Below are 12951 nucleotides of genomic sequence, written 5' to 3' on the forward strand. Positions count from 1 at the left end.
GAACCATATTGTTGGGGTATATAAGACCAGCCTGCCTCTGCTAAACGTACACCTCGTAACACAAACACTGGCGCCAAGTACAGCGTCAGGAGACGCCTTAAGTCCGGGAAAAGGTCAGCCCGACTGATCATATACGGCCCATAGTTGTACAAACCGATGGCAGGACACAGTCGTCTTGAGGAACACAAGAGGTACTGGTTCCCTGTTGTGCTGGGTGCTTTCGCTCTGTCACGAACGGTTTTTTTCGAATCAGGTTCCTATTGTACCGCCAGCGCCGTCAGATGCCTGAATATGAATACAGATGTATTGGGTAACGCCCTGCTTTGCAACGACCGACTTTCACCACGTCGGCAGCCTGGAACACCGCTGTGCAGCAAAACATAACTGTTCTCTGTTTTTAGTACGTGATGAGGTAATTGCAAACGTCTGTTAATTAGAATCCCGATCAATCGAGCTGGGTATCGTTGTAGTTCGCAGCCGTAATACGCCTGTTAGAACAACCTCCTAATCATCAGATACGATGTCGCTGCCACGGAAAAGTAATGTTCACACTTGTGCTGTTACCAGTTGCAAATTTCGTTGTTGACATTAATTATAGACTCATCCAGAAGAAACTTCAACGTTCATTCAGTGAACAGCTGACTGAAAAAAGATATGCATTTCGATAATACTTCCGCAAGCAATGCATTATTCAGCAGGTTTCATTTTCAACAGGCTTCCAACAGAAATGAAAAAAAAAGAGTGATAGATCACTAGTATTAAATTTTAATTTGAAAGATTCCCTTGTGGAACGCTACAATTCTGTACGATAATTCCTCGCAGTGGTTCAGAACTTTTCTCTCTAAGTTATTATTTATACCTATACCGTAATTATTTTGTTTTTATTGTTTATGTGTTGTTCATAAATGTTCTAAACAGCATTCTATAAACTATGTACAGACTCGTTTCGTGATGAAGTACCTTTGGCTAGTATAGTCCCACAGAACGTGATAAATAAACAAAACAAAAAATTGAAAAATATTGCGTTATGCATTTTAGCACATAACCCTTAAGCTCTTTCTCTACTGTTCCATTTTTGAGCAGCGCGCGGGAGAAAACGAACTCTTTAAATCTTTCTGTGGGTCCGCTGATTTCTCGTATTTTATTACGATGATCATTTCTCCCTATGTATGTGCGCGGTAACAAAATATTTCGCATTAAAAGGAGAAAGTTCGTGATTGAAATTTCGCCGCAATTGGCACCCTGAATGCTGCAGAGGTGCCCATAAATCCATAAGAGTACGAGGGGGGTGGAGAACTGTTTTGAACAGCACGTTGCAAGGCATCCCAGATGTGCTCAATAATGTTCGTGTCTGGGGAGTTTGGTGGCCAGCGGAAGTGTTTAAACTCAGAAACGTGTTCCTGGAGCCACTGTGTAGCAATTCTGGACGTGTGGGGTGTCGCATTGTCCTGCTGGAATTGCCAAGTACGTCAGAATGCACAATGGACATGAACAGGATGCTTACGTACGTGTCACCAGTCAGAGTCGTATCTAGACGTATCAGGGGTCCCATATCACTCCAACTGCACACGCTCCACACCATTACAGAGCGCCCACCAGCCTGAACAGGATTCATGGGGTTGTCTCTGTACCCGTACAAGTTCATTTGCTCGATATAATTTGAAACAAGACTCGTCCGACCAGGCAACATGTTTCAAGTCATCAACAGTCCAATGTCGGTGTTGACGAGCCCAGTCGAGGCGTAAAGCTTTGTGTCGTGCAGTCATTAAGGGTACACGAGTGGACCTTCGGCTCCAAAATCCCATATCGATGATTTTTCGTTGAATGGTTCGCACGCTGACACTTGTTGATGGCCCAGTATTAAAAATCTGTAGCGATTTGCGGAAGGGTTGCATTTCTGTCACATTGAACGATTCTCTTCGGTTGTCGTTGGTCCCGTTCTTACAGGATCTTTTTCCGGCCGAGCGGTGTCGGAGAGTTGATTTTTTACCGGATTCCTGATATCCACGGTACATTCGTGAAATGGTCGTACGGGAAAATTCCCATTTGATCGCTACCTCGGAGATGCTGTGTCCAATCGCTCGTGCGGAACACCACGTTCAACCTCACATAAATCTTGATAACCTGCCATTGTAAAAGCAGTAACCGATCAAACAACTGCGCCAGACACTTGTTGCCTTATATAGGGGTTGCCGACCTGTTTACATGTCTCTGTATTTGAATTCGCATGCCTATACACATTGGCGCTTCAATATACATGCATAGTGTAGGCGGTCTCTTCAGTTGACTTGTTGCATCTTCTAAATGTTTTGTCAATAAATCGCACTTTTAGATTGGCTTTCTCCACAACATTCTATTTACGTTATTCGCAATTGCAATTCCTCAGTAATTCGTTGAATTCACAGCCATTAGATTTGTGCGATTTATCGTTTAACCGAAATTTAGCAGACTCATTTTAGTAAACATGTGGATGACTTAACATTTGTCTAGAGTCAACTGCCACTTTTCACACCATATAGATATTTTGTCTAAATCATTTTGCAATTTGTTTGATCATTTGATGACTTTACGAGACGGTAAATGACAGCATCATCTGCAAACAATGTAACAGGCCTGCGCAAATTACCTCCTAAATAGTTTATATAGATTAGGACCTGCAGAGCGCCTCTAACACTTCTTTGGGGTACGCAGTATATCACTTCTATTTAACTCGATGATTTCCCGTCAGTTACTCGAACTGTGACCTTTCTGACAAGAAATCACGAACCCAGTCGCACAATTGAGATGATACATCATAGGCACGCAATGTGATTAGAAGTAGCTCGTGAGGAATAGTGTCAAAAGCTTCTGGTTGCTTGGCTGATTTGGGGGCAGGGGACCAAACAGTGAGGTCATCGGTCCCATCGGATTAGGGAAGGATGGGGAAGGAAATCGGCCGTGCCCTTTCAAAGGAACCATCCCGGCATTTGCCTGAAGCGATTTAGGGAAATCACGGAAAACCTAAATCAGGACGGCCGGACGCGAGTTTGAACTGTCGTCCTCCCGAATGCAAGTCCAGCGTGCTAACCACAGCGCCGCCTCCCTCGGTAAAAGCTTTCTGGAAATATAGAAATACAATCAGTGTGATTCCCCGTCGATAGTAGTCATTAGTTCTGTGAATAAAAACCTAGTTGTGTTTCGCAATACTAATATTTTCTGAATACGTATTGACTGTTTGGCAATGAATCGTTTTCTTCGAGGTACAGCTGCCAAGAGCTTCGATGATGAACTAGAACACCATAGTCGTAAAAATGAACACACCTTTTCTATATAGGAGCCTCAGTGGCTGGGAACGACCGCTGTGGAACCAGTGAGGTTTATTGTGATATTTTGGTGGTGTTGAAAGTATAACGCAGTATATGTTCTAAAATCCTGCTAAAAAATTGACGTTAGTGATATGGATCTGTAATTCATCGTACTCCCCCTATTCCCTTTGTTGAGTATTGGTGTGACTGTGCAACTTTCACGTCGCTAGGTAAGTATTTTTTGTCAAGCGGGCTGTTGTATTGATTATAAGTAAGTGTTTTTTGTCAAGCGGGCGGTTGTATATGATTATAAGTATGGGACTATTGTACCAGCATACACAGAAAGAAACTAACTGGATACATCTTGATCGGAGGACTTTCCTTTATTACATGATTTAAGGTGCTTCGTTGTACCGATGATATCTACTTCTGTTACTCATGTTGGCAGCTGTTCTTGAATCGAATTCTCGAACATTTGCTTTGCCTTAAGGGTGAAAGAATTTTGGAAACCCGTGTTCAGTGACTCCGCTTTAATGGCACTGTCAGTGGTAACATCTCCACTGCTATCGTGCAGTGAAGGTATTGATTGTGTCTAGCCACTGGCGTACTTTACACACCACCAAAAGCTCTGTGGATTTTATACCAGGTTTCGAGACAGAGTTTCACTGTGGAAACCATTAAAAGCATCTCTCTTTGACGTCCTACCAAATTTCGAGGTTCAGCAACACTAAGCCAATCTTGGATATTTCACATTCTTCTAAATTTGGCATGCATTTCCGTTGCTTCCGCAACAGTGTTCTGATCTGTTTTGTGTGCCGTGGGGGATAAGTAAAATCTCTTAATTTATTTAGTGTGCATCTCTCACAGCCCATCGATAACTTCCGTTTTGCACGTGCCACACTTGGTTTTATGATCTCGTAAAAAAAATTAAAACAGCTTTTCTGTTGATGTATCTAGTATGCTAAAAGCAATAAAACGCAACATAAAGTTTACTTCATTTTTGTTATTACTTGATAACAGAGAAAAATATGCTGGAGCGGAATAGAGTTAGTTGTATCAGTGCTTTTCTATACTTACTTTCTTCTCTGAAACCATTTTATCAGGATGGCGTTTCACTTTTTTCTGGATGTTATGCCACTTGTTTATCGTCAATACGTCACATTGTTCACACGAAACTGTCTGCCCGTTCTGAAATGTGACATGATTAAATAGAACTTTAATAAATCCAAGTAACAATTCTTCCAGTGAAATACCACATTTGAGCAATTTCTCTGTGTCTCAGATAGCCGCTTTATTGTCGAACTTTATGCACTACAATAATGTCATTGTATTTAACGAAATAAAGTGCAGCTGCCAAGAGATTCGATGATGAGCTAGAACACCATGGCCATAAAAATGAACATACCTATATCAAATAGGAGCCTCAGTGGCATGGAACGACTGCTGTGGAACCAGTGAGGTTTAATGGGATGTTTGGGTGGTGATGAGAGTATAACAATGACATTCACAACCACCAACAGATAACAAAATGTCGGATGCCAGGACGCCATATTCAAGAGTGTGGAAACTCACTTACCTGCTCTGGACCATGTTGTTGTTGTTGTGGTCTTCAGTCCTGAGACTGGTTTGATGCAGCCCTCCATGCTACCCTATCCTGTGCAAGCTTTTTCATCTCTGCAACCCACATCCTTCTGAATCTGCTTAGTGTACTCATCTCTTGGTCTCCCTCTACGATTTTTACCCTCCACGCTGCCCTCCAATGCTAAATTTGTGATCCCTTGACGCCTCAGAACATGTCCTACTAACCGGTCCCTTCTTTTTGTCAAGTTGTGCCACAAACTCCTCTTCTCCCCAATTCTATTCAGTACTGCATCATTAGTTACGTGATCTACCCATCTAATCTTCAGCATTCTTCTGTAGCACCACATTTCGAAAGCTTCTATTATCTTCTTGTCTAAACTATTTATCATCCATGTTTCACTTCCATACATGGCTACACTCCATACAAATACTTTCAGAAACGACTTCCTGACACTTAAATCTATATTCGATGTTAACAAATTTCTCTTCATCAAAAACGCTTTCCTTGCCATTGCCAGTCTGCATTTTATATCTTCTCTACTTCGACCATGATCAGTTATTTTGCTCTCCAAATAGCAAAGCTCCTTTACTACTTTAAGTGTCTCATTTCCTAATCACTTTCCCATAGCATCACCCGAATTAATTCGACCACATTCCATTATCCTCGTTTTGCTTTTGTTGATGTTCATCTTATATCCTCCTTTCAAGACACTGTCGATCCCGTTCAACTGCTCTTCCAAGTCCTTTGCTGTCTCTGACAGAATTACAATGTCATCGGCGAACCTCAAAGTTTTTACTTCCTCTCCATGAATTTTAATACCTACTCCGAATTTTTCTTTTGTTTCCTTTACTGCTTGCTCAATATACAGATTGAATAACATCGGGGACAGACTACAACCCTGTCCCACTCCCTTCCGAACCACTGCTTCCCTTTCATGCCCCTCGACTCTTATAACTGCCATCTGGTTTCTGTACAAATTGTAAATAGCCTTTCGCTCCCTGTATTTTACCCCTGCCACCTTTAGAATTTGAAAGAGAGTATTCCAGTCAACATTGTCAAAAGCTTTCTCTAAGTCTACAAATGCTAGAAACGTAGGTTTGCCTTTCCTTAATCTTTCTTCTAAGATAAGTCGTAAGGCCAGTATTGCCTCACGTGTTCCAATATTTCTACGGAATCCAAACTGATCTTCCCCGAGGTCCGCTTCTACCAGTTTTTCCATTCGCCTGTAAAGAATTCGAGTTAGTATTTTGCAGCTGTGACTTATTAAACTGATAGTTCGGTAATTTTCACATCTGTCAACACCTGCTTTCTTTGTGATTGGAATTATTGTATTCTTCTTGAAGTCTGAGGGTATTTCGCCTGTCTCATACATCTTGCTCACCAGATGGTAGAGTTTTGTCAGGACTGGCTCTCCCAAGGCCATCAGTAGTTCTAATGGAATGTTGTCTACTCCCGGGGCCGTGTTTCGACTCAGGTCTTTCAGTGCTCTGTCAAACTCTTCACGCAGTATCGTATCTCCCATTTCATCTCCATCTACATCCTCTTCCATTTGCATAATATTGTCCTCAAGTACATCGCCCTTGTATAGACCCTCTATATACTCCTTCCACCTTTCTGCTTTCCCTTCTTTGCTTAGAACTGGGTTTCCATCTGAGCTCTTGATATTCATACAAGTGGTTCTCTTTTCTCCAAAGGTCTCTTTAATTTTCCTGCAGGTAGTATCTATCTTACCCTTGTGAGATAAGCCTGTACATCCTTACATTTGTCCCCCTGTATTTGCTCGCGCAACGGCCTGATTGGATAACTTCAGTGGTAATCGTCTCGGAAACAGCGCAGCACACTGAATTTTTTTTAGTAATTATTTCTCAGCGCAAGCTATCCTGCAACGCCCATACAAGCTTTTGAGACTGTTTCTGACCGTTCTGTATATGCATGGTTTTTTGTTAGATCTGCAACGCGAGATTAAGGTATAATAAATGCCGATCTGTGGTATTGTAGAAGCAGAGGAGAATTCTTGGGATTGCACAAATGTTTCAGATCATGGTATTCATTGCATTGTTTCTCCCGAAGCATATCTGCGTTGTCTACAAGAGTTGCTTGGCCTGTAGGATCAAGCAGCTGTCTAAATCTACGACGTGACGAACTGCAGACTTTTTCATGCCAAAAGACGTACCAACATACTTGGTGGGCGGTCATAATTTTCTGTCAATCAGTGTAAACTGAACATAGATAAGGCGGAAGAGAGCATTTAGCAAGTAATGTAATTTCAGTTTCTTTCAAACCCTTCGTAAAAAGTAGACCCAGTGCATCACTTTCGGTTGTATTCCGCTGAAATCTTTCCAGCAATGTATTTTATGGTTTGGCGAGTACCAGTAGGAAAGTCCTACGTTTCGGGAAATCTACATCTAGGTTGTGTTTTAGTGTTTGATTGTCGAAATCATTTACAGTTAACGAGAAACGAAAGAGAATTTGCCCTCTTTTTAGTGGCCAAGCGGTTAAAGGCGCTACAGTTTGGAACCGCGCGACCGCTACGGTCGCAGGTTCGAATCCTGCCTCGGGCATGGATGTGTGTGATGCCCTTAGGTTAGTTAGGTTTAAGTAGTTCTAAGTTCTAGGGGACTGATGACCTTAGAAGTTAAGTCCCATAGTGCTCAGAGCCATTTGAACCATTTTATTATCATTCGCAGTTAAGTAATGTGCGTTTGGGGGGCGATGTGAGAGGCCGTGGAATTGCTCTGTACCTGTTCACGACGTCTGGGGATTTGCTTGGATGAAGAGACAACGGGGCGAAATGTTTACTGGATGTAACGGCAAGGCTGGCGGATATGCTGATCACAATTCAACCTTGAACCTACCTTCTGCTAACGGGGCAGACTGCAGGAGTGAACAGTTGTGACGGCTTCCTCTATTTATAGAGCGCTTTCATGTGCAATGAGAAGATAGTGAACGTTATCTAAAATTCACGTCTTCCTTTTTTTTTTTTTTGTCTTCAGCACTTGGCGCACCTTTGCCAGGGTATCATCCATCTATAAATTGGCTAATTATTTCCTTTTAATTACAATGCTGAATATGGCAGTCATTCAATCATATGCATCATCTGCCTGTAGCCCTTGTACACATGGTCCTGTATGCATTCATGTGTTAACTGTTTTTGTTTGTGAGGTGTAAATGAGGAACCAGATCGGCGTTTGCTTCGATGAGTGAGAAAAATCGCGTCAAAACACATCTAGACTGCCCAGTGAGCAAGACCAACGGTCGTTAATTCAACGCACGAATTCGATTGGATCTGGCTCACCTACCTGCCTCGAAAGCTACCGCATTACGTTATCTGAGCTGGCGAAACGTTATCTAAAACTGGATCATAATATTACTTGTTATAGCCCACAAATTGCCTAAAGAGTATCAGCGCTGAGGCTATTACTGTTTTCTGCTTTCAGAGCCTATTTCTGCTATTACGAGTTTTCTCCCAATCTTTGGCGACGCAGACTGACAAAATGTGGGAAATACCACGCTTTTTTTTTTTTTTTACTTAGATTTCCGAACACCCTTTCTTTACGACACTATTTTTGCCTAAATTGCAATATAGGCCTTATCGTCCTGAAGTAACTCTGAGAATCATGTGGAGCAGCACGCAAGGCAAGTCAAAGGATTAGTGATGCATGAAAGCGGAAAGATGGTTGTGCAACAACAAAAACTTTGGCTAGGGCTAAGACGGCTTGCACTGATCAGCACGTGAAAGCCAACCCAACGGATAACCAGCAAGATGTACACACTAACCTTCATGAGAAGAGCAGTGTGTGGTCAGCCAGATTTAGGTTTTTCGTAAATTCCCCCCCGAAATTGCTTAAGATGAATACTGGGTTGGCTTCCTTAAAGGGGACACAGTCCATTTTCTTCCTCATCCATGCCCAGTTCAGACTTCTGCTATGCTTTTAATGATCTAGTCAAACCCAAATCTTCTATGCTTTTTTCCTCAGGGAAACAGGAAAAAAAGACAGGAAGATTGGGAAAGGATAGTAAAAGAAATGAACTGTTTAATTTGTTGAAGAACTATTATGGCATAATGTTTATGTGAATTAAGGCAACTGCAGAAAAATGTGGAAAATTAAACTCGGTTCTCCTGTAAATGGATCTAATTTCTTAACCACTGCATCCCTTCTCTCGGCAGAGAAATAGGAATCAGAACTAAATCCTAAAAGAGAATACTGATTTCTAAAAGAAAATCATTGCAGGCAATCAGAAAAGCCACAGTGACAACGAATAAAATGCTTAATTTCACCCATATTGCAAATGACAGTAAAAACTACATAGCTATAATATAATGCAATAAGAGTCATATAGAAGCAGAACCCAAATATCTCTTATTTTCTTTCATTTAATGTCCTTTTATCAGTTTCATGTTACCTGGTCATACTCATATAGAAATGCATTTTGATATAATGCAGTGAATTTTTGGCAGGTAAGTTATCATTTAGTGTCAATATTACCAGCTGCATCAAATCTTGCATCACAGTGGGTAAGGGAATGTAATGTGTATCAAGAAATTGAGCTGTGTTGGCTCTAAACCATTAGACTAAGGCTGCCTATCAAAACACAAGGCAGTGGAGGTTAACACTTCATATTGTCTCTCAACCAGTTTCAACAAACATATAGAGATCATGTCTGTAAAAAAAAAAAGTGTGACATATGACTCGCACAGTCACCATCCACAGTAAGATGCTTACAGCAACCATTTAGGGCAACAAAGGTGGTTTATGTTCTGGATTGTTGGATTTCTCAGTGTTGTTGTTGTTGTGGTCTTCAGTCCTGAGACTGGTTTGATGCAGCTCTCCATGCTACTCTATCCTCTGCAATCTTCTTCATCTCCCAGTACCTACTGCAGCCTACATCCTTCTGAATCTGCTTAGTGTATTCATCTCTTGGTCTACCTCTACGATTTTTACCCTCCACACTGCCCTCCAATGCTAAATTTGTGATCCCTTGATGCCTCAAAACATGTCCTACCAACTGATCCCTTCTTCTAGTCAAGTTGTGCCACAAACTTCTCTTCTCCCCAATCCTATTCAATACCTCCTCATTAGTTACGTGATCTACCCACCTTATCTTCAGCATTCTTCCGTAGCACCACATTCCGAAAGCTTCTATTCTCTTCTTGTCCATACTAGTTATTGTCCATGTTTCACTTCCATACATGGCTACACTCCATACAAATACTTTCAGAAACGACTTCCTGACACTTAAATCTATACCCGATGTTAACAAATTTCTCTTCTTCAGAAACAATTTCCTTGCAATTGCCAGTCTACATTTTATATCCTCTCTACTTCGACCATCATCAGTTATTTTACTCCCTAAATAGCAAAACTCCTTTACTACTTTAAGTGTCTCATTTCCTAATCTAATTCCCTCAGCATCACCCGATTTAATTTGACTACATTCCATTATCCTCGTTTTGCTTTTGTTGATGTTCATCTTATATCCTTTTTTCAAGACACTGTCCATTCCTTTCAACTGCTCTTCCAAGTCCTTTGCTGTCTCTGACAGAATTACAATGTCATCGGCAAACCTCAAAGTTTTTACTTCTTCTCCATGAATTTTAATACCTACTCCGAATTTTTCTTTTCTTTCCTTTACTGCTTGTCCAATATACAGATTGAATAACATCGGGGAGAGGCTGCAACCCTGTCTCACTCCTTTCCCAACCACTGCTTCCCTTTCATGCCCCTTGACTCTTATAACTGCCATCTGGTTTCTGTACAAATTGTAAATAGCCTTTCACTCCCTGTATTTTACCCCTGCCACCTTCAGAATGTGAAAGAGAGTATTCCAGTTAACATTGTCAAAAGCTTTCTCTAAGTCTACAAATGCTAGAAACGTAGGTTTGCCTTTTCTTAATCTTTCTTCTAAGATAAGTCGTAAGGTTAGTATTGCCTCACGTGTTCCAACATTTCTACGGAATCCAAACTGATCTTCCCCGAGGTCTGCTTCTACCAATTTTTCCATTCGTCTGTAAAGAATTCGCATTAGTGTTTTGCAGCTGTGACTTATTAAACTGATAGTTCGGTAATTTTCACATCTGTCAACACCTGCTTTCTTTGGGATTGGAATTATTATATTCTTCTTGAAGTCTGAGGGTATTTCGCCTGTCTCATACATCTTGCTCACCAGATGGTCGAGTTTTGTCATGACTGGCTCTCCCAAGGCCATCAGTAGTTCTAATGGAATGTTGTCTACTCCCGGGGCCTTGTTTCGACTCAGGTCTTTCAGTGCTCTGTCAAACTCTTCACGCAGTATCTTATCTCCCATTTCGTCTTCGTCTACATCCTCTTCCATTTCCATAATATTGTCCTCAAGTACATCGCCCTTGTATAGACCCTCTATATACTCCTTCCACCTTTCTGCCTTCCCTTCTTTGCTTAGAACTGTGTTGCCATCTGAGCTCTTGATATTCATACAAGTGGTTCTCTTCTCTCCAAAGGTCTCTTTAATTTTCCTGTAGGCAGTATCGATCTTACCCCTAGTGAGACAAGCCTCTATATCCTTACATTTGTCCTCTAGCCATCCCTGCTTAGCCATTTTGCACTTCCTGTCGATCTCATTTTTGAGACGTTTGTATTCCTTTTTGCCTGCTTCATTCACTGCATTTTTATATTTTCTCCTTTCATCAATTAAATTCAATACTTCTTCTGTTACCCAAGGATTTCTATTAGCCCTCGCCTTTTTACCTACTTGAGCGTCTGCTGCCTTCACTACTTCATCCCTCAGAGCTACCCATTCTTCTTCTACTGTATTTCTTTCCCCCATTCCTGTCAATTGTTCCCTTATGCTCTCCTTGAAACTCTCTACAACCTCTGGTTCTTTCAGTTTATCCAGGTCCCATCTCCTTAAATTCCCACCTTTTTGCAGTTTCTTCAGTTTCAATCTGCAGTTCATAACCAATAGCATGGACAGAAATAACATGCTATTCCATTGGTTCCATTATTGCTCCTAAATGACAACCCACTGCCAGTAACATTGTAAATTAATTGTGAAATAAAATATATCCCAAGGAATAATTATTATTCTGTCATAGGTTTGTAGTATATCAATGTGACAATATCTCAAAAGATAAAACCAGAGCTGTTCAGCTTTTGTTTGAATCACATTACAGTGCACGCAGTACTCTTCAGTATTATTGAATCATTGTGGTCTGTTTCACAGACAACCATTATTGCAGGAAAAGAGCAACACACTAAACAAAGAAATGAACTGTTAAACGTGCAGCTGTCAAACACAATAACAGATGACAATGTTTAAAAGTTGAGTTATGAATTATGGCACTGACATTTAAAATGTTTCAATTAAATTATCTTCATTAGTAGGTACCAAATCAGCGGATTTAGCTGGGCAATTACTACCATTCTGTTCCAGTACAACTACTGCTCATTCTCTTTTAGATCACTGAGAGATGGAACAATAGGGTTCAAGTCCTTGTCTGCTTGTCCTGACTTCAGTTTTCCACACTTTCCTTGAACCACTGTGTTAGGAAGAAGGTTCCTTCAAATATGTCACTGCAGACTTTCTTCAAGTCCAACTACAAACACACTCCCCCCCCCCCCCCCCCGCCACCTCCTCTCTTTATGCCCGCCCGCCCCCCCCCCCCCCCTGCCCAAAAAAAAAAAAAAAAAATTCTTGTGGCCAAGATCTTTCCCCATCCTCTATCAACAATGCCTCATCTTTGCAGTGCCTTTTAAATTCTTATACTTCTTCCTCCTCCTGGTGAATTGCAGCTGTTGTGTTAATTCAGCACAGACTGCATACATATCCAATTTCCTGCAAATGTTAGCTTTTAGAAATGCTTATAGAGATTTGAAAATTTGTTTAATAAGCATTTTGTATGAAAGAAAGAGAACTGAAATGCTGTAATTTTCTTTCAGGTATGAGCGACTGCTCCGACGGGCCAAAACAGAGGACCTGTCTGAAGTATCAGGCATTGGATGCCTCTACCAGAGTGGCGTTGACCGCTTTGGTAGACCTGTTATAGTATTTGTTGGCAAATGGTTTCGCTTTAAGGAAATTAACCTTGACAAGGTAGGAGATCCGAAA

The 12951-nt window shown here is 41.2% G+C and overlaps 1 protein-coding gene across 4 annotated transcripts in view; it reads left to right on the forward strand.

Moving 5' to 3' along the window:
• Window positions 1-12951, forward strand: part of LOC126259224 (protein GDAP2 homolog) — a 1081164-nt gene that overhangs the window by 1050316 nt on the left and 17897 nt on the right. For all 4 annotated transcript variants that reach the window (XM_049955836.1, XM_049955838.1, XM_049955837.1 and 1 more), the window contains one exon: window positions 12783-12936. In XM_049955836.1, the coding sequence (XP_049811793.1) occupies window positions 12783-12936 (154 nt within the window). The remainder of the gene's footprint in view (window positions 1-12782; window positions 12937-12951) is intronic.

The sequence above is a fragment of the Schistocerca nitens genome, chromosome 5, assembly GCF_023898315.1.
Source record: "Schistocerca nitens isolate TAMUIC-IGC-003100 chromosome 5, iqSchNite1.1, whole genome shotgun sequence".
NCBI classification, from domain to species: Eukaryota; Metazoa; Arthropoda; class Insecta; order Orthoptera; family Acrididae; genus Schistocerca; species Schistocerca nitens.